At 41.4% G+C, this 26,473-nt stretch overlaps 1 protein-coding gene across 1 annotated transcript in view; it reads right to left on the bottom strand.

Annotated features, from left to right (window-relative positions):
* Nucleotides 1-21,874, bottom strand: part of CREBL2 (cAMP responsive element binding protein like 2) — a 29,566-nt gene extending 7,692 nt beyond the window's left edge. Inside the window, exon 1 of the mRNA XM_027541374.1 lies at nt 21,564-21,874. Coding sequence (XP_027397175.1) covers nt 21,564-21,578 — 15 coding nt within the window. The 5' untranslated portion in view covers nt 21,579-21,874. The remainder of the gene's footprint in view (nt 1-21,563) is intronic.
* Between the last annotated feature and the right edge of the window lie 4,599 nt (nt 21,875-26,473).

Raw genomic sequence — 26,473 nt, 5'->3', positions numbered from 1 at the left:
GGAGGAGGGCAAGGCAACCCACTTCAGTATTCTTGCCTGAAGAATTCCCATGGACAGAGGAGCCTGGCAGGCTATAGTCCATGGGGTTGCAAAGAGTCGGACACGACTGAGCAACCAAGAACACACTCATAGTACACTTTATGAACCATAAGCAGCTGGATAACAAGAAACTGCCATTACACATTTTGTTCACAAATTATTTTTATTAAGAAAGTCATAAGTAAATAAAAATCAGTATTGAAAAGTGTAAGTTCAGTATGATCTCAATCTCACAAAACAACACATAGAAGAAAGGATCTTAACCAAAGGTCAGTGAGGACTTTTCCAATAGGTGTGATTAGAAAAAGCTTCTTTCTCATCTGTATTTTTAATTATTTTCAGTATTTATAATTAGAAAAATATAAAATTTCTATTTAAAATTGGGTGTATATATAAATAAGTACGTATCCTAAGCAATTTGGCTCTCAATTCCCTCTTCAAATTTGTTGAGCCCAAAGGAACACACGGGAAGACCCTGACATTTTCGGGATAATTCTCTCCTGCCATTAGAAGTCTATAATTATAACCCTGGGACTGTCTCAGGAGATTCTGCCTGCTCCCACTGGTGTCACAGACATCCTCTCAATACCCCTGCTGTTCAGTTACCTGCACAGGCATGGTTTTTTGGTGACTGGCAAAGTAATCTAATCTTCTTCATTGTTTAGCTTTGGAGTTTCCCCAAGTTCTTACACAAGATATAACTATGAGATAAAGGTAATGAATTTTAAAATACATGAACCTGAACTTATACATCAAATGAATTTCCTTTAAAGGAGTCACTTTGAAAGGGGTACATTTACTCCAATGAATAACCTTTCTTGAAAGCTGCTTTTGGAGCCAGTTTCTTATAGGCCACAACACAATACACCATATTACTTTCAAGTAATACATTATTCTTTAAATCCCCAAGCAATCTGATTGTCCACTTTGTTCATCCAATGAGGTTACAAATGATGTCTAGTTCTTTCTGAAGATTACCCTCAAAGAATAAAAATGTTACAACTTCAGTATACTGAAAGGGATATTACTGAGGCTTTAAAAGTTAAAGTTAAGTCGCTCAGTTGTGTCCAACTCTTTGCGACCCCATGCACTGTAGCCCACCAGGCTCCTCCATCCATGGGATTCTCCAGGCAAGAATACTGGAGTGGGTTGCCATTGCCTTCTCCAGGGGATCTTCCCGACCCAGGGATCGAAACCAGGTCTCCCGCAATTGCAGGCAGACGCTTTAAAGGCAATTTTAAAAGAGAAGATGAAAAACTCAAACACTGGCAAATCATTGAACTAAATGTAGAAGTCTTAACTAGGTAACAAAACTTAAAGGATCAATCTTCATTTGGATATTAAAACTCTGATTTGTTTGTATGCTTGAAATCACCATTAATACTATACACCAACAATGCCCAGTACCTTGTAAAGATCAGATCACTGCTTAGTATCATGGTGAGATCAGGAAAACCAAATTTCATATGTGAGTCGGCTACATTTACCAAATCCTGTGTCACAATATGACAGCTAACCATTGCATCCAGCATTTTATAGAGTGGCTCTGAAATGAGACTGAATACTCCGAGGCTCTTGGAAAAAAAATCTTTCCTTTCTACCACCATCTTCAAAGCTAACTGCTTCAGTGCTACTCCCAAATTAGTTTGAACTTTTCAAAAACTGGTCTTTTAAAGCTTTCCTATTCTGTATCATCACGTTTTTTAAATTTCAGTATAATAATATACACGCCTGGGAACTTTTCTTCACAGTTAAGTATACAATTAGCAATTGCTGGGTAACTAGCTGATCCAAGTATTACTATGGGCTAAATTTTAAATTATGCTTATCAACTGTGCAATTTTAATGAAGTATTTTGAAATCACCCTTCAATAAAACATAGTATATTTGCTATTGATAGTTTTTAAAAAGCAATATGCTGCTAAGTTACTTCAGTTGTGTCCAACTCTGTGCGACCTCAGAGACGGCAGCCCACCAGGCTCCCCCATCCCTGGGATTCTCCAGGCAAGAACACTGGAGTGGGTTGCCATTTCCTTCTCCAGTGCATTAAAGTGAAAAGTGAACGTGAATTTGCTCAGTCGTGTCCAACTCTTAGCGGCCCCATGGACTGCAGCCCACCAGGCTCCTCCGTCCATGGGATTTTCTAGGCAAGAGTACTGGAGTGGGTCGCCATTGCCTTCTCCCAAAAAGCAATATATTTATAGCCTAAACCCATGTCCTTAGTGAAATAAACGGTAATCACATCTATTCTTTATATAGTAAAATGAGTCATCAATCACACACCATTACAAACCAGTATCTTCATATATTGCTGTTTTTAATTAATTAATTCAGGAATGGAATTCAGGAATGGCGCCTTTGAGAAGTCAGAAGGACATAGTGTACTGCACAAACTTCACTGATTTTTTTTACACAAACTTAGTGTAGTCATAAAAATCAAACAAAAGGTATAACCCTTTGTTTAGTTTTCACGGAAGTAAAATATTTAAATTGCAACTATTTCCTTTTTTTTTTTAATTAGAAAGGCAGAGTAAATAAATCCAGGGTTCCTGTACTTTACATCATCTGTAAAATTACATTTAAGACCACATAACCACCACTTCTCTAGCTTAATTTTTCCTCAGTCAGTAATAAACTGAAATTTTGGCTTTTGGTGCCAGCTAAAATCTGATTAATGTACCAGTTTTCAAGAGAGTCAAGCACATCACAGGATTATTGTAAATCTTAAGTAAAATAATGTATGAAAGCACTTTGTTTAAAAAAGGAGGGGATTATCATCATACAAACGCAGGTTAGTATAATAGTTGCCTTAACAACTGAACTTTACGTATTTCATACGCCATAAACCTTGGGGGATGGATAAGGGAAGTTAATTAGAAATGAGGAACCAGGAACTAAAACTGAAATCAACCCCACGAATTCCTTAAATATGTCTGAAACAAAAGTTATTCTTATTAATGCTTCTTAAAATTTTCATAAATTCAAAGGCAACCACATACTCTCATTCTCTGAGGAAGCACATTAATGCGGCTAAATAAAAGTACTAATTTGTGCACAACACCGACTCCAAAGAAAACTATTAAAATAACTCTCCAATTTAACTTTTTTTCCTGTTCTAATTTTACTTCTACTAACACAGGACCACATAAAAGTTTAAACAGCTGTTTTAAAAACAGTGTACTTTATCCACCATCCATTTTACCTCCTTTTCCTCCCCAAGACATATTTGTTAGCTCAGGACAGAAGGTCCTAGGGGAAACACTCACAAGGCCTGTGTCCCTAACACCCAGCATTAAGAAAAGCAACCTGCTAGCCAATGCTTTTTCTTGCTCTGCACAGCAAACTTATTTAACAAAGGCAGGATATTAGGGATGTTAGATTTCAGTTTTGTGTTGCATGCGCTCAGTCATGTCTGACTCTTTGCAACCTCACAGACTGTACCGCCAGGCTCCTCTGTCCATGGAATTTTCCAGGCAAGGATACTGGAGTGGGTTGCCATTCCCTTCTCCAGGGGATCTTCCTGGCTCAGAGACTGAACCCACATCTCTTGTGTTGCCTGCATTGGCAGGCGGATTCTTTACCACTGAGCATTCTTTACCACCTAGGGTTTCACAATGAGTTCACAATAAATGTTTAATAAATATGACAGATAAAACACAAAAGACAGACTTCCCTGGCGGTCCAGTGGTTAAGACTTCACATTTACAATGCAGGGCGTGCAGGTCTGATCCCTGATTAGGGAACTAACATCCCACATGCCACGCAGCCAAAAAAATATATTAAAAAATAAATAAAAATTTTAAAAAACCCACAGAAGACATTCCTAAGTAACCAATGAGTCATAGAAGAGATCACAAGGGAAATCAGAAAAATACTTTGAGATGAATGAACAGGAAAATACAACATACCAAAACTTTTAAGATACAGCTAAAGCAGTGCTCAGAAGTAGCTACAAACACCTAAATTAAGAAAGATTTTAAAGGCAATAACCTAACTTTTTACCCTAAGAAACTAGAAAAAAAGAGCAAATTAAACTGAAAACAAGTTGATGGAAAGAAATAATAAAATCAGAGTAGATATAAATAAAACAGAGAATGAAAAAACAATCAAACCAAAAGCTGGTGCTTCAAAAAGACCAACAAAATTGACAAACCTTTAGCTAGACTGATCGAACAAGAGAAAATGTTCAAAACCCTAAACTCAAAACTGAAAGAAAAGACATCACTATTACCTTTACCAAAGTAAAAATGATTACAAGAGAGGACTATGAAAAATTGTATGCCAAAAAACCAGATAACCTAGTTGAAATGGACAAATTTCTAGAAAGATAAAAAGTAGCAAGAGTGACTCAAGAAGGAATAAAAAAATCTAAAAAGACTTATGACAAATAAAGAGACTGAAAGAGTAATCAAAAAATTTCCCATAAAGAAAAGTCCAGGTCCAGGTGACTTCATTGGTAAATTAACCAAGCATTTTAAAGAATTAACACTAATTCTTTACAAACCCTTCCAAAAAAACAAGAGGAAAGAACATACCAAGTTCATTCAATGAGCCAAAATTAGCCTGATAACAAAAAACCAAGATATAAGAAAACTATAGACCAACATGTCTTAAGAATATAGATGGAAAAATCTTCAATAAAATACTAGCAAACTAAATCTAACAGCATATAAAGAGGATTATATACCATAACTGGATGATTTATCCCAGGAATAAAGGTTGGTTTAACAACCAAAAATCAATTAGTGTAATATACCATATCAATAGGAGAAAAGACAAAAATTACATGTTCATCTCAACAGACTCAGTAAAAGCACTTGACAAATACAACACCCTTATATTATTTAAAAAAGCAAACCTTCAAAAAACTAGGAATAGAAGGGAACTTCAACCTGGTAAAGAGCATCTATGAAACAAACACCCACAGCCAACATCATGTAGAGGTGAAAGACTGAAATCTTTCTCCAAAGATCAGAAACAAAACAAGGATTCTGTCCTCTCCAGTCATGTCTATTCAACATTGTGTTGGAGGTTCTAGCCACAGCAATCAAGAAAAAGAAAGAAGGCATTCAGATTATAAAGGAAAATTTCTATTTGAGGATGATATGATCTTATATACAGAAAATTCTAAGGAATCTGCAAAAAAACTATTAGAACTCATGAGTTGAACAAAGTTGCAAGATACAAGATCAAGATAAAAATATCAGTTGTGTTTCTATACACAATGAACAAGCTGAAAATGAAATTATGGAAACATTCCATTTAGAATAGTATCAAAAATAAAAAAATATTTAGGAATAAATTTAATGAAAGAACTGCAAAACTTGTATACAAAAATCACTGTAAGAAATTAAATAAGATATAATAAAAAGACATTCCCTGTTAATGGGTTGGTAGACTTAATACTGTTAAGATGAGTACTCCCCAAACTGAGCTACAGATTCAACACAATTTCTATCAAAATTCCAGATGACTTTTTGCATAAATTGACAAGATAATCCTAAAATTCATATGGAAATACAATGGACCCAAAATAGCCAAAGCAATCTTTTAAAAGAACAAAGGCAGAGGACTCCCACTTTCTGATTTCAAAACTTATTAGAAAGCAATAGGAATAAAGATAGTGTGGTACTGGCACAAGGACAGACATAGAGATCAATGGAAAAGAACTGTAAATCACATAAGAGACATACCCAGAATACAACACTCACACTCAACAGTAAAAAGATAAATAATCCAATTAGAATGTGGGCAGAATATTTGAACAGACAGTTCTCCAAAGACATATGCCAATAAACATATGAAAAAATGCTTAACGTCATTAGGGAAATGTGAATCAAAATCATGAGATACCTCTTTAAACCCACTAGGATGGCTGCTGCTGCTGTGTAATCAAAAAGACAGCCCAGAACAAGTATTGGTACAGATGTGGAGGAATGGAAGCTTCATACATGGTTGATGGGAATGGAAAATGGCGGCCACTTTGGAAAACAGTTTGCCAGTTCCTCCAAAATATTAAACACAGAATTACCATATGACTCAGAAATTCTATGTCTTGTTTTATCTCCAAAAGAAATGAAAACATACATCCACATAAGAAATTGTACGCAGATGTTCAGGGCACCATTCATTATTCATGATGGGTAAAAAATGGAAACCAACCAAATGTGCAAAGGTTGATGAATGGGTAACAAAATATGGTGGATCCAAACAGTGGAACATTGTTCAGCCATACAAGGGAATGAAGTGCTGATACACGGTAAAACATGACTGAACCTTGAAAACATGCCAAGAGAAAGAAGTGGAAATACAAAAGGGTGTATGATTCCATTTATACAGACTGTCTAGAGCAGGCAATGTACAGCAACAGAAAGCATATCAGTGGTTGCTTAGGGCTGAGAAGGGGAGGGAGAGAATAGGGAGTGACTGCTAAAGGGCTTGTTGTTTGTTTTTTAAATGAATAGATTGTTTTTAAGATCTGTTTTAGGTTTACAAGAAAATTCAGCAGAAAGTACAGAGAGTTCCATATATCCTCTCTCTCTGCCCACACAGTCTCCTCTATTAACATCCTGCATTAGCATGGTACATTTGTTACAACTGATGAGCCTCATGTTGGTATTAATAAGTAAAGACCATAGTTTACTTGAGAGTTCACTCTCTGTTGTATAATTCTGTGGGTTCTGACAAACCCATCTGCCACTGCAGTATCATACAGAGTATTTCCACTGTCCGAAAACCTCCTGCACTCTACCTATTCCTCCCCCCTCACCCTGAAACCTTGGCAAGCACTGACTTTTATTACTATCTCTATAGCTTCGCCTTTTCCAGAATGTCATGTAGTGGAGTCGTACAGTTTGTAGTATGTAACCTTACTCAAACTGGCTTCTTTCACTTAGCAATATGCATTTAAGTTCCTTCACACCTTTTTGGAGCTTAATAATGTGCTTCTTTTTAATCACTAAATAATATGAGTAACTTCCTCCATTATATGGATATACCTCAGTTTATTTATAAGGGATTCTTTTGGGGGTGATGAAAATGTTCTAGAATTATCAATAGACAGTGGTGATCACTGCAAACTCTGAATAAATACACTAAAAAAAAATCACAAAATTGTATATTTGTAAAGGATGAATTTTATAGTATGGGCTATTTTTAAAAATGACATGAACCTTAGAGAACAGAAAACAGCAGCAAAGGAAAAATGAAGGTGCCACAGAGACACAAGCAGATGAGGAGGAAAAAAACATGACGGGGGTGGAAGGTTTGAGCATGCTGCTGCTGCTGTTGCTGCTACTAAGTCACTTCAGTCGTGTCTGACTCTGTGAGACCCCAGAGACGGCAGCCCACCAGGCTTCCCTGTCCCTGGGATTCTCCAGGCAAGAACACTGGAGTGGGTTGCCATTTCCTTCTCCAATGCATGAAAATGAAAAGTGAAAGTGGAGTCACTCAGTCGTGTCCGACTCCTAGTGACGCCATGGACCGTAGCCTACTGGGCTCTTCCGTCCATGGGATTTTCCAGGCAAGAGTACTGGAGTGGGGTGCCACTGCCTTCTCCGACCGGCTCCCCAGTCAGTGGGTTTAATTTCCGTGGAAAGAGGAGGCATGATTTAGGTTTAAGTCCTTCAGGGGCTTCTTCAAAAAAGAAAGACTCCAGTGTCCAGAGGAAGTCCTATTCCAAAGATTTTTGTATCATTTTACTTTCAGTGTTTTCAGAACAAACACAAAAACAAATTCAGAGCCAACTCAGGGTGTGCAGGGAGACAGCACTCATTCTCTCTGCCGACAAGCCCTAACCCTAACCCTCCACATGGCAGCTCACATTATTTCACACCACTGGAGGGGAAAACTGTTATCCTCACCTTTTTCAGTTAAGGTGGGGAAAATTCATTTATTTATTCAACAACCATTTATTGAACACTCACTTTGCCCCAAACACTGTCAAACTCTAGAAATGTTAATACAAGAAGATAGGGTCCTTACCTTTAATGTATTTTGACTTGTGAAATGCAGCAGACATATAATAACATTATAAAGGGCAAGATATCAGAATACACAGAGATGCTGCTGGTAAGGAGATGCACATGCATGCGTGCATGTGTGAGCGCATGCAGGCACACACACAACACACACGGTGATCTATTTCATGGATGACCCAATGTTTTTATTTTTTATTGAAGGATAATTGCTTTACAGAACTTTGTTTTCTGTCAAACCTCAACCTGATCAGCCATAGGTATACATATATCCCCTCCCTTTGAACTTCCCTACCATCTCCCTCCCCATCCCACCCCTCTAGGTTGATACAGAGCCCCTGTTGAGTTCCTGAGCCACACAGCAAATTCCCGTTGGCTATCTGTATTACACATGGTAATGTAAGTTTCCATGTTACTCTTTCCACACATCTCACCCTCTCCTCCCCTCTCTCCGTGTCTGTAAGTCTGTTCTCTATGTCTGCTTCTCCACTGCTGCCCTGTAAGTAAATTCTTCAGTACCACTTTTCTAGATTCCATATATATGCATTAGAATACAACATTTAACTTTCTCTTTCTGACTCACTTACTCTGTATGATAGGTTCTAAGTTCATCCACCTCATTAGAACTGACTCAAAGGTGTTCCCTTTTATGGCTGAGTAATGTTCCCTTGTGTATATGTACCACAACTCCTTTATCCATTCATCTGTCGATGGACATCTAGGTTGCTTCCGTGTTCTAGCTATCGTAAACAGTGCTTCAGTGAACACTGGGTACATGTGTCTTTTTCAATTTTGGTTTCCTCAGGGTATATGCCTAGGAGTGGGATTGCTGGGTCATATGGTAGTTTTATTCCTAGTTTTTTAAGGAATCTCCATACCGTCTTTCATAGTGGCTGTATCAATTTACATTCCCACCAACAGGGCAAGAGCGTTCCCTTTTCTCCACACCCTCTCCAGCATTTATTGTTTGTAGACTTTTTGATGATGGCCATTCTGACCAGTGTGAGGTGATATCTCATTGTAGTTTTGATTTGCGTTTTTCTAATAATGAGCAATATTGAGCATCTTTTCATGTGTTCGTTAGCCATCTGTATGTCTTCTTTGGAGAAATGTCTGTTAGGTCTTTTCCCCACTTTTTGATTGGGCTGTTTGTTTTTCTGGTATTGAGTTGTAAGAGCTGCTTGTATATTTTGGAAATCAATCCGTTGTCAGTTGTTTCATTTGCTATTATTTTCTCCCACTCTGAGGGTTGTCCTTTCACCTTGCCTATAGTTTCCTTTGCTGTGGAAAAGCTTTTAAGTTTAATCAGGTCCCACTTGTTTACTTTTGTTTTTATTTCCATTACTCTAGGAGGTGGGTCATAGAGGATCTTGCTTTGGTTTATGTCATCTAGTGTTCTGCCTGTTTTCTTCTAAGAGTTCTATAGTTTCTGGTCTTACATTTAGGTCTTTAATCCATTTTGAGTTTATCTTTCGGTGTGGTGTTAGGAAGTGCTCTAAACATGTAGCAGTCCAGTTTTCCCAGCACCATTTATTGAAGAGGTTGTCTTTGCCCCATTGTATATTCTTCCCTCCTTTGTCAAAAATAAGGTACCCATAGGTGCATGGGTTTATTTCTGGGCTTTCTATCTTGTTCCATCGCATGGATGACCTAATTTTAGTTCAAAGATTTTCAACATCAGAGCAAAGCCTAGAACCCAAGTCCCCTGATTAGCATCATAGCAGCTTGTCACAAGATGACTATCATCAAGCATGACTATTTCCCTTCTAGATTCCCAGGTAGGACTCATTAACCTGAACACCTAATTCCCTGAAGAGACTAAAACTGACAGATGCTTTATACGCACTGCTATATTAATGCTAAATAGTCACTCATTTAATGACTAGATTCATTTACTCCAACTCACTAGTCACTTGATGGGGGGAGTGGTGAGGAGATTAAGTAACAAATGTTTTCACTTTATGCTTCTTTGAAATTTCCCTCAACTCTCCATGCCCACTCACTGAAGTCATGCCAATTTACTCCTTTACAAAATCCCTGATTTAGTTCTTCTTTTCTATTCCTCCTACATCACTACCCTACTTACAGACTATTACCACAGGTTCCTGGCAGGTCTCTCTTCCATGTCTCCATGTCTGTCCTTAACTTCCTTGGTTAATCTATCTTACAAAGAACATCCAAATTAACTTTTCTTTTCCACTTATTAAAATAACTTTAGTGTGTTTTTCTTTATTGTGAAAAAGTAATACCTAATCATTACAGAAATGAATAAACTTTAAGGGCCCCTAGATATTCACGACCCAAATAATCATGATGGTGTGATCACTCACCTAGAGCCAGACATCCTGGAATGCGAAGTCAAGTGGGCCTTAGGAAGTATCACTACAAACAAAGCTAGTGGAGGTGATGGAATTCCAGTTGAGCGATTTCAAATCCTGAAAGATGATGCTGTGAAAGTGCTGCACTTAATATGTCAGCAAATTTGGAAAACTCAGCAGTGGCCACAGGACTGGAAAAGGTCAGTTTTCATTCCAATCCCAAAGAAAGGCAATGCCAAAGAATGCTCAAACTACTGCACAATTGCACTCATCTCACACGCTAGTAAAGTAATGCTCAAAATTCTCCAAGCCAGGCTTCAGCAATACGTGAACTGTGAACTTCCTGATGTTCAAGCTGGTTTTAGAAAACGCAAAGGAATCAGAGATCAAATTGCCAACATTCCCTGGATCATCGAAAAAGCAAGAGAGTTCCAGAAAAACATCTATTTCTGCTTTATTGACTATACCAAAGCCTTTGACTGTGTGGATCACAATAAACTGTGGAAAATTCTGAAAGAGATGGGAATACCAGACCACCTGACCTGCCTCTTGAGAAACCTGTATGCAGGTCAGGAAGCAACAGTTAGAACTGGATATGGAACAACAGACTGGTCCCAAATAGGAAAAGGAGTACATCAAGACTGTATATTGTCACTCTGCTTATTTAACTTATATGCAGAGTACATTGGAGAAGGCAATGGCACCCCACTCCAGTACTCTTCCCTGGAAAATCCCATGGACGGAGGAGCCTGGTAGGCTGCAGTCCATGGGGTCGATAAGAGTCGGACACCACTGAGCGACTTCACTTTCACTTTTCACTTTCATGCATTGGAGAAGGAAATGGCAACCCGCTCCAGTGTTCTTGCCTGGAGAATCCCAGGGACGGGGGAGCCTAGTGGGCTGCCGTCTATGGGGTCTCACAGAGTCAGACACGACTGAAGTGACTTAGCAGCAGCAGCAGCAGCAGAGTACATCATGAGAAACACTGGGCTGGAAGAAGCACAGCTGGAATCAAGACTGCTGGGAGAAATATCAATAACCTCGAGTATGCAGATGACACCACCCTTATGGCAGAAAGTGAAGAGGAACTAAAGAGCCTCTTGATGAAAGTGAAAGAGGAGAGCGAAAAAGTTGGCTTAAAGCTCAACATTCAGAAAAATTAAGATCATGGCATCCGGTCCCATCACTTCATGGCAAATAGATGGGGAAACGGTGGAAACAGTGTCAGACTTTATTTTTTGGGGCTCCAATATCACTGCAGATGGTGACTGCAGCCATGAAATTAAAAGACGCTTACTCCTTGGAAGGAAAGTTTTGACCAACCTAGACAGCATATTAAAAAGCAGAGACATTACTTTGTCAACAAAAATCCGTCTAGTCAAGGCTATAGTTTTTCCAGTAGTAATGTATGGATGTGAGAGTTGGACTATAAAGAAATCTGAGCGCCGAAGAATCGATGCTTTTGAACTGTGGTGTTGGAGAAGACTCTTGAGAGTCCCTTGGACTGCAAGGAGATCCAACCAGTCCATCCTAAAGGAAATCAGTCCTGGGTGTTCATTGGAAGGACTGATGTGAACCTAAAACTCCAATATTTTGGCCACCTGATGCAAAGAGCTGACTCATCTGAAGAGACCCTGATGCTGGGAAAGATTGAAGGCAGGAGGAGAAGTGGACGACAGGATGAGATGGTTAGATAACATCACCGACTCAATGGACGTGGGTTTAGATGGACTCCGGCAGTTGGTGATGGACAGGAAGGCCTGGCGTGCTGCTGTTCATGGGGTCACAAAGAGTTGGACACGACTGAGAGACTGAACTGAACTGAGGCTGTGTCTCTTTGCAGCTCAAGAAAAGACCTCTGGCTCAGCTCTGCTTACTAGGTCACCAAATCCAGTTTCCTGTGGCTGCTGTAACAATTACCACAAACTTGGTGGCTGAAAACAACAGACATGTATTCTCTCTGTTCTTGGCAGGACTGCACTCCCTCTAGAGGCTCTAGGGGAGAAGTCATCCTTTGCCGCTTGCAGGAGCCGCTGGTGGCCATGAGCATTCCTTCATCTGTGGCCACATCAGTCCAATCACTGCCTCTGAGGTCACATTGCCTCCACATCTGTTTCTCAAATAGCCCTTGGCCTCACTCTTAGGAGGACATTTATCACTGGATTTACAGCTCATTCAGAGAATCCAAGGTACACTCATCCTCTCAAATCCTTACCTAAATCACATTTGGGGCCATCTAGTATTCCCTCTTTATCCATATAAGGTGATATCCACAGGTTCCAGGGGCTAGCACGTGGATATATCTTTCTAGAGGCCATTCTTCAACATGCTACATCCAGGCTCCCACTCACCAAGCCATTTTTCTCTTTCATTTACCCCAGCAAGTCATGCCAGTGTCCTTAGGGACCTCACCCTGCCCCCTGAATTCCTACTTGTCCTCACCAATTCTCTAAATGTTCCCTCTTCACACCGCCCACCCCCATCCCACCATCCAAACCCGCAAATACTAAGCTTTCTTTGGTTACAGTCAGCCCTGGCCCTCATTCTGCAAAGCTCTTGCTGACAATCACTTCTGTCCACATGTTACTTTTCTTCTCCATATTTCTGGAACATACAGTCAATATCACACTGAACTGTATGTTATAGTGGCCTCACAGATTTAAGTTCTGTTGCCTTCAGGCGATGTGAGCACCTCGGGCACAGAAGCTGTGCTATTTCTTCTCCAGTCCCCATTGCATCTGGCCCAGAGACAGACATTTATTCAAAGACTGATGACTGAATGAATAAATGCAAAGAAAAATTAACAATATTTCGCAATTTAATTTAAATTGGTATTACTATGACCACCACTACCACCAGCCTATAAAAGTTGTAATTTTTTTTAAAAAAAGAGAAAAAAGAAAACGAAACCTCTCTCATAAGGGATATAAAATCTGAAAAACCAATCAATAACTCTTATTATTTTACCACCCCTCTTGCACTTATTTCCATCCTAATGCTCTAATTCTTAAGGCAACTCATCAAAGTTTCAAGTTGTTAAGTGTACAAGAACTACTGTATTTACATGAAGTGGTAGCATCAACCCCAGCTAAGAAGGAAAACAGCAGGAAAGCCTGTTTCACTTTTCTTTTGAAAACATAAAGTGAAACCTTATCTGCCATCAATTAAAGAAAAATAAGACACATATGACTGTGGCCAGACACTGCGCTTTACCACTTTAAAGAAAAAAAACAAGCAGCTACACTTTCATTTGGGGTTAAGGCTCCTTTAACTTCCTTCACAGCTGTTGTTCAGGCTTTTTCTCTTTTATTTACCAGCTCTTCCGAAAGAGAGAAAGTCTAATCCCATCTTCCTGCTGCTAACCTCTCTGCCAGGTTTTCTAGTCAACAGAGGAGAAACAAGATAAAGCAGGCATTTCTGACTGAGTGTTCACCCCTGCCTCTCCTCTCCTAACCCTTAATCCTCCCCTCCCCTTGCTGTTAACTGTTTGAAGCTAAATGTAATACGATTATACATATATTTTAGCAATCCCCAAAACTATTATAGACTGACTCAGTAACAGTGGTCTGCAGACATATCTCATTTCATTGTGCTTCACTTTACTGCGTTTTTTTTTTTTTTTTTCACAAATTGAAGGTTTATGGCAACTCGGCATTGTCAGACGATGGTTAGCATTTTTTAGCAATGATGTACTTTTTTTTTTTTTTAAAGAGATCATGCTATTGTATACTTAAATAGCATACTTTAATAACATACTGTCATACTACTACTAGCATACTTAAATAGCATACTTTAATAGCATACTTTAATAACATTATACTGTTATACTACACAGACTACCGTCTAGTGTAGACATAACTTTTATACTCATTGGGAAACAAAAAAATTTACGAGGCTTGCTGTATTGTGGTATTCGCTTTACTGCAATAGTCTGTAAGTGAACCTACAGTATATCTGAGTCGGCCTGCACACTGTATTCAACTCTCTTTGCTTCCTTCCCACCCACTTTCCCTCAACCACTACATTTCGGCTTCAGCGCCATCACTCTGTTGAAGCTTCTCTTGCTAGGTTCACAAACCACCTCCTATTTTTGAAATTCAGTGGATACTTTTTCCCTACTTCCTTTAGATGGAATACTAATCCTTTTTGTGTGTGTGTGTGTGTGGATCTCCTATATCACTAACCTCTTCTTTTCAGTTTGTTGAATCCTATTCCTCCACCTCTTCTGATCATTTTATAGTCTGCCAGGGTTCTGTCTCTAGCTCTCTCTCCTGTCCACCTTCTTCACCCTTCAAGGATTTTATGCATGCTGCATACACCTATATTCTAACAGTCTCCAGCATCGTCTTCAGCTCAGGTCTTTCTTGTGAGCAGTGTAACCAAGCTGGTGAGGAGGAGTCACACAGAACAAGCATTTATTTTGAACCCCTTATGCACTATGTTTTTTTTTTTCTAATACATGTAACATTTCATTCTTAACTCTTACACTAACTCAATAAAGTTAACCCATCTATTTTATAGGTAATGAAATACAGTTCTGATAATCTGTTCAACATAAATCATAGCAATATTTTCATTGATCAGTCTCCCAAGGCAAAAGTGTCCCAAAATAAAAGCAAAAATAAACAAATGGCACTAATCAAACTTTAGAGCTTTTGCACAGCAAAGGAAACCAAAAAAAAAAAAAAAAAAAAAGACAACCTTGAGAATGGTAGATAATACTTATTAACAATGCAAATGACAAGGGGTTACTATCCAAAACATAGGAACAGTTCACATAACTCAGTATCAAAAGGTAAACAATAAATGGGCTGAAGACCTAAAGGACACACAGATAGCCAACAGGCACATGAAAAGATGCTCAATGTTGCTTATTGTTAGAGCAATGCAAGTCAAAACCACAATGAGGTGCTTACCTCACACCTGGCAGAATGGCTATCATCAAAAAGTCTACAAGTAACAAATACTGGAGAGGGTGTAGGAAAAAAGGGAACCCTCTGACACTGTTGGTGGGAAGGTAAATTGGTACAGTTACTATGGAAAATACTATGGTGGTTCCTTAAAAACAAAAGTAGAGCTACCATATGATCCGGCAACCCCATTCCTGGGTATATATTCAGAAAAGAAGAAAACTCTAACTCAAAAAGATACATGCATCCCAATGATCATAGCAGCACTATGAAAGTCCATAACCAAGACATGGACATAACTCAAGTGCCCCTCAGCAGACTATTGGTTTAAGAAGATATAGTGTGTGTGTGTTTGTGTGTGTATGTGTGTATAATGAATATATGTGTGTGTTATATATATATATATATAGTATATATATATATATATATATAATGGAATATTAGTTATAAAAAATAAAAGAAATATTGCCATTTGCAGCAACATGGATGGACCTAGAGAATATTATACTTAGTGAAGTAAGTCAGAGAAAAACAAGTATTATATTACTTAATGTAGAATCTAAAAAATAATACCAATTAGCCTATATACAAAAAAAAAAAAGACACACTGACAGAAAACAAATTTATGATTACTAAAGGGAAAAGGGAGGTGGGTAGGGATAAACTAGGACTATGGGATTAATAGATACACACTGTGTTTAGTTGTTCAGTCATGTCCAACTCTCTGTGACCCCATGGACTGTAGCCTACCAGGCTCCTCTGTCCATGGGGATTCTCCAAGCAAGAATACTAGAGCGCGTTGCCATGCCCTCCTTCAGAGGATCTTCCCAACCCAGGGATCAAACCCAGGTCTCCCACATTGCGGGCCATCTGATTCTTTACTATCTGAGCCACCAGGGAAGCCCAGGAATACTGGAGTGGGTAGCCTATTCCTTCTCCAGTGGATCTTCTCGACCTAGTAATGGAAATGGGGTCTCCTGCATTACAGATAGATTAAAATAGATAAGCAACAAGGCTTTACTGTATAGCACAGGGAACCATATGCAATATCTTATAATAACCTATAATGGAAAATACTCTGAAAATATATATATATAACTGAATCACTTTGCTGTATACCTGAAACTAATGTACTATTGTAAATCAACTATACTTCAATTTAAAAAATAATCTGTCCAAAATCATAATAGCTTGAAAGTGGTAGAAATCAGATTTCCCAAATTTCTTAGCTTAACTTGCCAAGCAAATCCTGATCGGGCACCTGGTTATCTTTCCATCCTTGTCTCTGCCCACATCTCTACTTGTGCCTTATGCTCAGCTCAGGGATCAGCAAACTTCAGCCCACCTGGCCGACTAAAGTCAGCCAGCTGCCTGTTTTGGGAAATAAAGTTTTATCAGAATACAGCCACACCCATTCATTACGTTCTGCCTATGGCTGCTTTCACGTTTCAATGGCAGAGTTGAGTAATTACAACAGAGATCACATGGCCCACAGATATTTACTATCTGGTCCTTTACAGAAAATCTCCCAACTCCTGCTCCAGCTTGTACCAAAATACTTATTTTCCAGTGCAATATGCTTTAGTATAGGATGTTCCCTCTTTCCCATTTTCTGGGGCACTTCTATTCTTCCTGACAGATTCATGCCTACTGTGTGAACCCATGTCTGACAGACCCAGACAGGCATCCATTCTGGGTGCCCTCGAAGCACTTTGCTGTCACTGCCCTCGTTTCTCACCTCACCACGCAGTAGTTATTTTTCTGTATGTTTATCTAGTCCACTGAAACATCAGTTCCTGAGAATATTATAAACTCTTACTCATCTCTGAATCTCTACTGTCTAGCACAATGTCTCGTACATATTAGGTGTCCAACAAATGTTTGATGAAGAATGGAGAAATGAATAAATGAACAAACTTTTGTGAAAATCTTAAAGCACAAAACATTCTGAATAAGGTTATTTAAACTTCAATTTCAACTGATATCTGCAGAGGTACCCCAATGTACATGGGACCTAGACAGGAAAAGGGGGCACATTTAAAATGTTAACAAGCTGTCTAGTTTGGCAAAGGAGCTGGCTCTTCTGCCTTGGTCTTGTTGAAAGCATGGATGGATCAGGAGGACAGAAAAGGTAGAAAGTGTCTGAGCTCTGTCACTGCCCAAAGAGGGCAGTTCCAGCTGTAGCAAAGGATGGCTAAGGGGCCAAGAGGAGGGACTTTAGGGGCCAAAGGACAGCTCTGGTTTGGTTTATTCACTACGTCGTATCTGACTCTTGTGACCCCATGGACTGCAGCCTACCAGTCTCCTCTATCCATGGGATTTTCCAGGCAAGAATACTGGAGCAGGTTGCCATTTACTTCTCCAGGGTACCTTGCTGACCCAGGGATCGAAACTGGGTTTCCTGCATTGCAGGCAGATTCCTTACCAACTGAGTTCTGGGAATGTCAAAGAGATTTTTTGGCCAAGTAAAAATTTTTGTGAGAACCAGCACTACTCAGAACAACTGAATGGAACAAAGACATAAGGGGTAAGGAAGGTATAAGGCATTTTAAGATAATTGTGCGGAGCTCAGGTGGAAAGGAAGTATGCAGAAGAACAGCAGCTCATATCAGTATTCTGAGGCCAGAGAGGGACTTTCTCACCAGTCCCTCAAGTGGAAATCGATGCCCTAAACATATCGGAGAAGACAATGGCACCCCACTCCAGTACTCTTGCCTGGAAAATCCCATGGACGGAGGAGCCTGGTAGGCTGCAGTCCATGGGGTCGCTGAGGGTCGGACACGACTGAGCGACTTCACTTTCACGCATTGGAGAAGGCAATGGCAACCCGCTCCAGTGTTCTTGCCTGGAGAATCCCAGGGACGGTGGAGCCTGGTGGGCTGCCATCTATGGGGTCTCACAGAGTCGGACACGACTGAAGCGACTTAGCAGTAGCAGCAGTAGCAGCAAATGTCATATAGGGCATTATATATTATACATTATATATTATAGTTAGGCTATACAGAAATGTCATCTTTTATCAGCTTTGTCTGTGGCAGGAACGCAGCTATCTAGGGTATTTCAAGTCACTCATTCATTCATTTGATAAACATGAAAGTCAAATATAAAATTGGAAATAAGAACTCTCTATGATCAAAGCCCCTGAAAATGACTCCTTTCAATTTTCTTTATAATTGAATGCAGCAGGTTAGGGAGAAAAGGCTTTCATAAAAAGAAACACTTTTCTCCAGTGGAGGACACATAGGTGGGCTCAAGAGACTACCATTCTCACACAATCTGACAGGGAAGGGCCATTTCACGTCCCATTCCATTGTTCCTGTCCCATTTGGGGGCATCATTAAGAAAGGAGGGTAGTATGGGGGAAACACAGCTGCAAATATCACGAAAGAGCACACACCTAATAATGACTACAGTGAGCATCTCGGGTGCCTGCTGCACTGTGCAGAAGACCAAGGACATCGCTGCCAGGTAATGTAACAATGGTAACATTTCTGGGTGCCTAGTATGTGTTTACTCTGTACTTGATGCTTCCTATGCATGATCTCTGATCCTCAACAAAGCCTGGGAAAAAGGCAGTGACCATTTAACATAAAACAGAAGCTCAAAAAGGTTAACTCAACCAAGATTTTTTTTTTTCCTTCCTAACTAGGTTAAGTAGAGATCTGCTCAATCAGAATTTGAGATCTGCTACTCAGCACTTCCCCAAGCCCTCAGTCTTAGATACCCACTCTGTCTCTTGCGTTCTTTTTCCCGTTTGCTGTAGTCTGTATACTCTGGCTCAGCAGAGCACATTGATGAATATTAATAAATCCCAGCTACACCTCGAGCAGTCTCCTTAATGCCTCTCTGTTCCAATCCAGCTTAGTCTTTGTGAACCAGTACTCTATGATGTAATGTACCAGGCACATTGCTAGACACTTGGGAGGCAAAGCTGCACCAGCCATTCCAATCTGTCCTGCTCTGACTCCAGGAAACCAGACAGCAGAACATGCAGCGCTCTTGCAGACTCACTCATCACCACTGATGAAAACAACTCAGAATACAGAATCTTTATAAAGAGAGGTCGTCACAGTGTCATTCTATTTCCTGACCTGTTCATTCAAACACTGCTTCTCTCTGACTGCTGACCCTGCCCACTCTGTCCTCGTCCTGTTGCCCTGGCCTTTCTGTCAGTCGGTCTGTCATCTTTTATGCTCTCACCGGCACAACCACACTTCCAAGCCCCAACCCTCGGCTTCCCTACTGTAGCTTCCCTCAGAACCTGAGACTCCATCACCCATACATAATGGGAGGGAAAATGTGTTGTGTGTGTGAGCCTGGATGGATATACTGGGAGAACAATACAACTTCGCAGGACTGTAACAATTAGAGCACAGGGAAAGGCAGGATTGGGAGCCTTTTAAAAAGGCCGTTTCATACCGCCTGACTCCTCACAGAGTAGTCCAATCTTGCAGTACATGGCATTTAAATATTACTCATCCATGGCTTCGACATGTATTCAAAGTGAAAGTAGTATATTCACAGAAGCAATATCCATCCACATACATCTGAAATGGATTTCCTTTTCCAAAATCATTAAAGAATAAAGAAACTGCTGGTTTCTGCCACAAAAACAATGAATTAGTAAAGAATGAGAACTCAATTCATTTTGCTTACCTATGAACCATCTAAGAAGTTACTTGTGAATCGTTATGAATAGTCTACTTGCAAATTTTAACCTCACTCTTTTAGGCAAAACCGTAACACCATACCCTCCACTACAGCTTGCTTGTTTTAGAAATAAGTTCTATGTGATTTATAGGCAGGTAAAATAACTCAAAATCCTGTGTTTTTTTTTTTCTTGAATTTATTTGAGATTACTGAAGACTTTGAGAAAGTTATTAAATATTTCAAAGGTTTGAAAAAGAAACAACCAAAAATTCTGTAGAATATACCATGAGAGTCTCCAACCACGGAGACTAAAGACTATGTTAATTTGGCATCCTTTCCCAGCCAGCCGTATCTAGGAAAGACAGTGGATACAGTATTCGGATTTAATTTCAAAATTAACACTGAAAGATCAAGCTGGCAAAGACTGTTATGGAAAATTACCTTCTGATTTTTCTAGAAAAGTTTTAGAACTCCCTGTTTCTGACTTGGAAATCCCACTTCCTATTAGGAGGGCTTTACCCCTTTCCAAGTAAAGGTTCCTAGAGGTGAGTCCTACTTCCAGAGCAGTGCCCTGGGCTGTCCCTGCTGTCACTTTTCTCAGAGCCTCCCACGGGAATAGGAAGAGGAGATGATGGAGAGTAACACAAGCAGCACAGAGAAGATGGAGATTTTTTTCAGCCTCTCTGAGGATGTGTCAAACAAAAACTTAATAGCAGCAAAGTGTTACTGATTAGGTGGAGGGGGAAAGGGTACCCAAACGAAGGAAAAAGCTCTCAAAAGCAGCATGCCAGAGACAGTGGAAAGTAAAGCAGAGGGAAGGAGTATCTGCTTTGAAAACTGGCAAATTCTAGGGTCTGATGCCTTAAAGGAAAAAAAGGCGAACTTTCTAAACATTCTAAAACATCAATAAGCTGATGATCAATTAACTGGGCATCACTATCTTCATGACACATAACTAGATGACACTAACGAGTAAAGACAGGAAGGTTATAAACAAACTATATGAATTAACCAATAATGAATATTGTCTGTTATCTTAACGTCGCAGGGATAAGTGACCAGCATAAGCGAAGAGGGAGTGGGCATAGATTAACAAGAAGGAATTCACTTCTTTTCTTGAAGAAGGCTTTCTAGAGGTTAGATTCCAGGCTTTGGACGAATAGCAACAGGAGATTAGCAGAGTGTTCCAACCAACCACAGGAAAATAGCTCAGAGGGGGAGTGAACAGATTATATGAATGGGGCATTGAGTAAAGGAGCCTGAGAGAAGAAAAGGGGACGGTCTAGGGGAACAGGGCCGGTTCAGGGTGCCCTAGTTTAGGTCTCCGATGTGGAAAAAGGCTGGTTGGGGGCAACGGAAGGCAAAAAGAAAAAGCACAGTAGCTTCTTCACTTATCTCGGGAGCACTAGGGTCTGCACCACCTGGAAAAGCTGACCAACAAGCTTGCCCTGAGTGTGATTTTTCCGGAGTGGGCCCTTGTTGGAAGAACGCAGCCCGCTGTTCCCTCAATTCTTGTCTGGGTACCTGGGGTCATAGCTGGAGTCGCAGGGGTGTCTAAGGCAGACGTCTATTGGGTGCTGGGTGGACGGGGCTGAGGCTCAGCGGCGGGACGGGCACTTAGCGACAAGCAGGCGGCGGCGGCAGGGGAGCGTGCAAACCCCAGGACTTACCTTACTGTCATCCATCTCGGCAGACAGGCCGGCCCTCCCCCGGCTCAGCCGGCCTGGTCCGGCCCGGCCCCGCCCCGGGGGAAGAAGGGGATATGGTTCTGACCGCCTCCTCTCGCCTAACAGTTCGGTTCCCTGATGCCACAGTCACGGGGACGAGGGACCAGTTCAGGAATGGCAGAGCGGACCCTGGAGGCGGCCCAGAACGCCTCCCTTCGCTGCCGCCGCCGCCTCCTCCTCCCCCTCCATGACAGGCTCTGGCTGTGTTTACAGACGCCCTGGAGAGCAGCCCAGACCGGAGGGTGGGCTGGAGCGCGTCGCGCGGATTGGCCCGCTCGGCTGCCGTAGCACCTTAGCATTCTGGGGATTGTAGTTTCCCTCCCCGCGGTCTCTGCGCGGTGGACTGGAAAGGAAACTACAATGTCCACAGAGCCTCAGCGAGGCGGCGTCCGTTTTTCTGCCGAGGAGCGCCGAGGGGGCGGAGCTGAAGCTAGGTTTCCCACAGTGCGCGCTCATAAATGTTTGGGTCGGTGGTTTCCAGCGGCCTGGGGACTAGGAGGGGATCGTTGGGACCTAGCAGAGGCAACCCTGAAGGACGGTCCCTGGGAGCAGGCAATCCTCACGGACCCCGAGAAAACCATGAAGATTGTTTATTTTAAAAATTAAGAAACAACACCCCACCCCCACCCCCTAAAAACAACAAAGAATGTGAAATCGTAGATGCTTCTAGAAACCATTTGACAGTTCCTCCCAGTGTTAGACCATATGGCCAAAAACTCCACCGGAAACTACAGTTTGTCCCTTCTGTCCTAGAAGCGTTATTCAAAGTAGTCAACGAATGGAAACAACCCAAATGTTCAACAGTAGATGAACTGATAGGCCCATCCTGGTATTTATATAAAAAAGAATATTATTCATGATGAATGAGGTTCTGATACCTGCTGCAATGTGGATGAGCCTTGAAAATACACTTAAGAGTAAAAGATGCAGGACACAAAAGGTCGCATATGGTGGATTCCATTTAAATGAACTGTTCAGAATGGGTAAAGAAAAAGTTGGTGAGTGGTTGTCAGGGGCTGGGGTTGGGGAATATAGTGGATGGGGTTGGGGAATATAGTGGATGGGGTTGGGAAATATAGTGGAGGTGGAGGGTGGGGGACCAGGAATGGGGCGTATTGATGGGTATTGGGTTTCTTTTGAGGTGGTGAAACTGTTCTAAAATTGAGTTAGTGATAGCTGCACAACTCGGAGAAAGCAATGGCAACCCGTTCCAGTACTCTTGCCTGGAAACTCCCATGGATGGAGGAGCCTGGTAGGCTGCAGTCCATGGGGTCGCGAACAGTCTGACACGACTGAGAGACTTCACTTTCACTTTTCACTTTCATGCATTGGAGAAGGAAATGGCAACCCACTCCAGTATTCTTGCCTGGAAAATCCCAGGGATGGAGGAGCCTGGTAGGCTGCTGTCTATGGGGTCGCACAGAGTCTGACACGACTGAAGCAACTTAGCAGCAGCAACAGCAGCACAACTCTGACTATACTAAAAACTACTGAATTGTATACTTTAAGTGAATATCATGATATGAGAATTTCATCTCAATAATAAATAAGGAAGAATGTTTTGGCGTTGTCCACTTTTAGTAAAGTCAGTGGGCTTGTTTTGAACGGTGTTAGGCCATTGAGAGGAGAAGGCAATGGCACCCCACTCCAGTACTCTTGCCTGGAAAATCCCATGGATGGAGGAGCCTGGTAGGCTGCAGTTTATGGGGTCGCTGCTCAACGTTCAGAAAACGAAGATCATGGCATCCGGTCCCACCACTTCATGGGAAATAGATGGGGAAACAGTGGAAACAGTGTCAGACTTTATTTTTTTGGGCTCCAAAATCACTGCAGATGGTGACTGCAGCCATGAAATTAAAAGACCCTTACTCCTTGGAAGGAAAGTTATGACCAACCTAGATAGCATATTCAAAAGCAGAGACATTACTTTGCCAACAAAGGTCCATCTGGTCAAGGCTATGGTTTTCCCTGTGGTCATGTATGGATGTGAGAGTTGGACTGTGAAGAAGGCTGAGCGCCGAAGAATTGATGCTTTTGAACTGTGGTGTTGGAGAAGACTCTTGAGAGTCCCTTGGACTGCAAGGAGATCCAACCAGTCCATTGTGAAGGAGATCAGCCCTGGGATTTCTTTGGAAGGAATGATGCTGAAGCTGAAACTCCAGTACTTTAGCCACCTCAGGTGAAGAGTTGACTCATTGGAAAAGACTCTTGATGCTGGGAGGGATTGGGGGCAGGAGGAGAAGGGGACGACAGAGGATGAGATAGCTGGATGGCATCACTGACTCAATGGACGTGAGTCTGAGTGAACTCCGGGAGTTGGTGATGGACAGGGAGGCCTGGCGTGCTGCGATTCATGGGGTCACAAAGAGTTGGATACGACTGAGTGACTGATCTGATCTGATCTGATGAGTTGGACATGACTGAGCGACTTCACTTTCACTTTTCACTTTCATGCATTGGAGAAGGAAATGGCAACCCACTCCAGTGTTCTTGCCTGGAGAATCCCAGGGGCGGGGGAGCCTGGTGGGCTGCCGTCTATGGGGTCGCACAGAGTCGGACACGACTGAAGCGACTTAGCAGCAGCAGCAGCAGGCCATTGAGAACTTGACAAAGATGGTGTCTTCATTAATGTTCTGAAGAATCCTTTGACTCTCTCTTCAGACTCGTACTAAGTGCTTTGCCAAGTCTTTCCTATATTCAAATTGAGGTAGAGTTACCAAATTTAGCAATAAATATATAGGACACTCACATCTGAATTTCAGATAAATACCTGTTTAGTATAAGTATGACCATGCAATATTTGAGACACACTTTTACTTTAAAAAAGTATTCTTTGCTTATCTGAAAGTCAGACTCAACTGGGTGTCTTTTTTTTTTTTTTTTAACTTTTTCTTTTGTGTTGGAGTATAGCTGATTAACAGTGATGTGAACTAGTTTCAGATGCACAGCAAAGGGACTCAGCCGTACATATACATGTGTCCATTCTCTTCCAAACTCCCCTCCCATCCAGGCTGCCACATAACATTGAGCAGAGTTCCCTGTGTTCTACAGTAGGTCTTTGTTGTTATCCACTGTAAATAAAGCAGTGTGTACATGTCCACCCCCAACTCCCTAACTATCCCCCCCGTCCCCACCCACCGTAACCATAAGTTCTTTCTCTAAGTCTGTGAGAAAGTGTCTTCTATTTTATCCGACAACTTCAAATTGAGGAACAATAAAAATAGAAAAGCAGAATCATCTCCATCAAATCTGTGTAACACTTCAGAGGAACTAAAGCAGGTCAGTTCCTCCAAAGTAAATGCCACCTAACAGGTCATGACGTGGGGTTGCCTGGCGTGCTGCAGTCCATGGGCTTATGAGGTGAGGTCTGCCCAGCCGGGACTGTATTCCAGGTAGTCGTAGAGACTCCAGCCACATCCTCTCTGACAGTTAGGGGAGCGCAAGTCTGTGCTCCTGCAGGTTCTCCTCTTCCCTCACCTACTACCCCTTTGGTCTGAGTCCCTTTGCACCTCCTTCTAGCCTCCTCTTCAGCACCCAGTAAAGCCTGAGTCCTCGTCCCCAGCTACCCCCTTGCCCTGCTAAGCCCCCTTTTTGGAGTGGAGCTGCCATTCTTCCAGATTAGTCCTTTGTCACTCTCCCTGCATCCCGGCTGACAATTGCCAGCCCCTCAGGAAGGAGGACTAAAGACCTTTTGAGCCAGGTAGTGAAAATTTGAACACTCCCAGGGAAGTAGTGTGTACACCAGATTCAGGAGAGTGATTTTCTATAGGGAGGGAGAGAGGAACTAGATGGAGAAGGTCTTGGGGTGGTTAGTTGCATATTTAACTTTTTTTTTTTTTCGGCCGTTCCAGGTCTTAGTTGCAGTATGTGGGATATAGTTCCCCAACCAGGGATCGAACCTGGGCCCCCTGCATTGAGAGCGTGGAGTCTTAGCCATTGGACCACCAGGGAAGTCCCCAGATACAACTTTTAAAGAGATGGAGCAAATATATGAAATCTCTTGGTGGAGGTACAGTGTATTGTTTCCTTCATATTTCTGTATGTTTGAAATATTACACAGTTAGAATAGGACTTTAAATTTAAAAAAACTATAAACACTTTAGAAAGTGTGGAAATATGTTAAATTATTTACTAAAAACTTAATTTATAAAAACAAACCTCAGGAGACTTCCCTGGAAGTCCAGTGGTTAAGACCGCACCTTCCAATGCAGGGGATGTGGTCCAATCCCTGGTTGGGAAGCTAGGATCACACATGTCTTGAGGCCCAAAACACCAGAACTTAAAACAGGAGCAATATTGGAACAAATTCAGTAACAGTGGTCCACATCCAGAATTTGCTGTATGACTCAGGGAACTCATGGAGAAGGAAATGGCAGCCCACTCCAGTATTATTGGCTGGAGAATTCCGTGGACAGAGTCTGTAGCCTGGTGGGCTGCAGTTCATGGGGTCGCAAAGAGTTGAACACGACTGAGGCAACTTAGCACACAGGGAACTCAAACTGGGGCTCTGTAACACCTAGAAGCATGGGATAGGGTTGGCGGTGGGAGGAGGCTCAAGAGAGAGCAGACGTGTATATCTATGGCCGATGCGTATTCGTGTATGGCAGAAACCAACACAATACTGTAATTATCCTTCAGTTTACAATAAATTTTTTTAAAAAAAGAATAAAGATGAAAAAAAGGTCCACATCAAAAAAATCTTTTTAAAAAACTCTGAATTGTATCATAAGATAAGACTTGGTAAAGAGAATAATACTTTGGCCACCTAATGTGAGTAGCCAACTCATTTCGAAGAGACCCTGCCTGATGCTAGGAAAGACTGAAGGCAGAAGAGGGCGACAGAGGATGAGATG

Source organism: Bos indicus x Bos taurus, chromosome 5, assembly GCF_003369695.1.
Source record: "Bos indicus x Bos taurus breed Angus x Brahman F1 hybrid chromosome 5, Bos_hybrid_MaternalHap_v2.0, whole genome shotgun sequence".
NCBI classification, from domain to species: Eukaryota; Metazoa; Chordata; class Mammalia; order Artiodactyla; family Bovidae; genus Bos; species Bos indicus x Bos taurus.
Note: the sequence above shows the minus strand (reverse complement) of the source record. Positions and strands in the feature narration are given on the sequence as shown.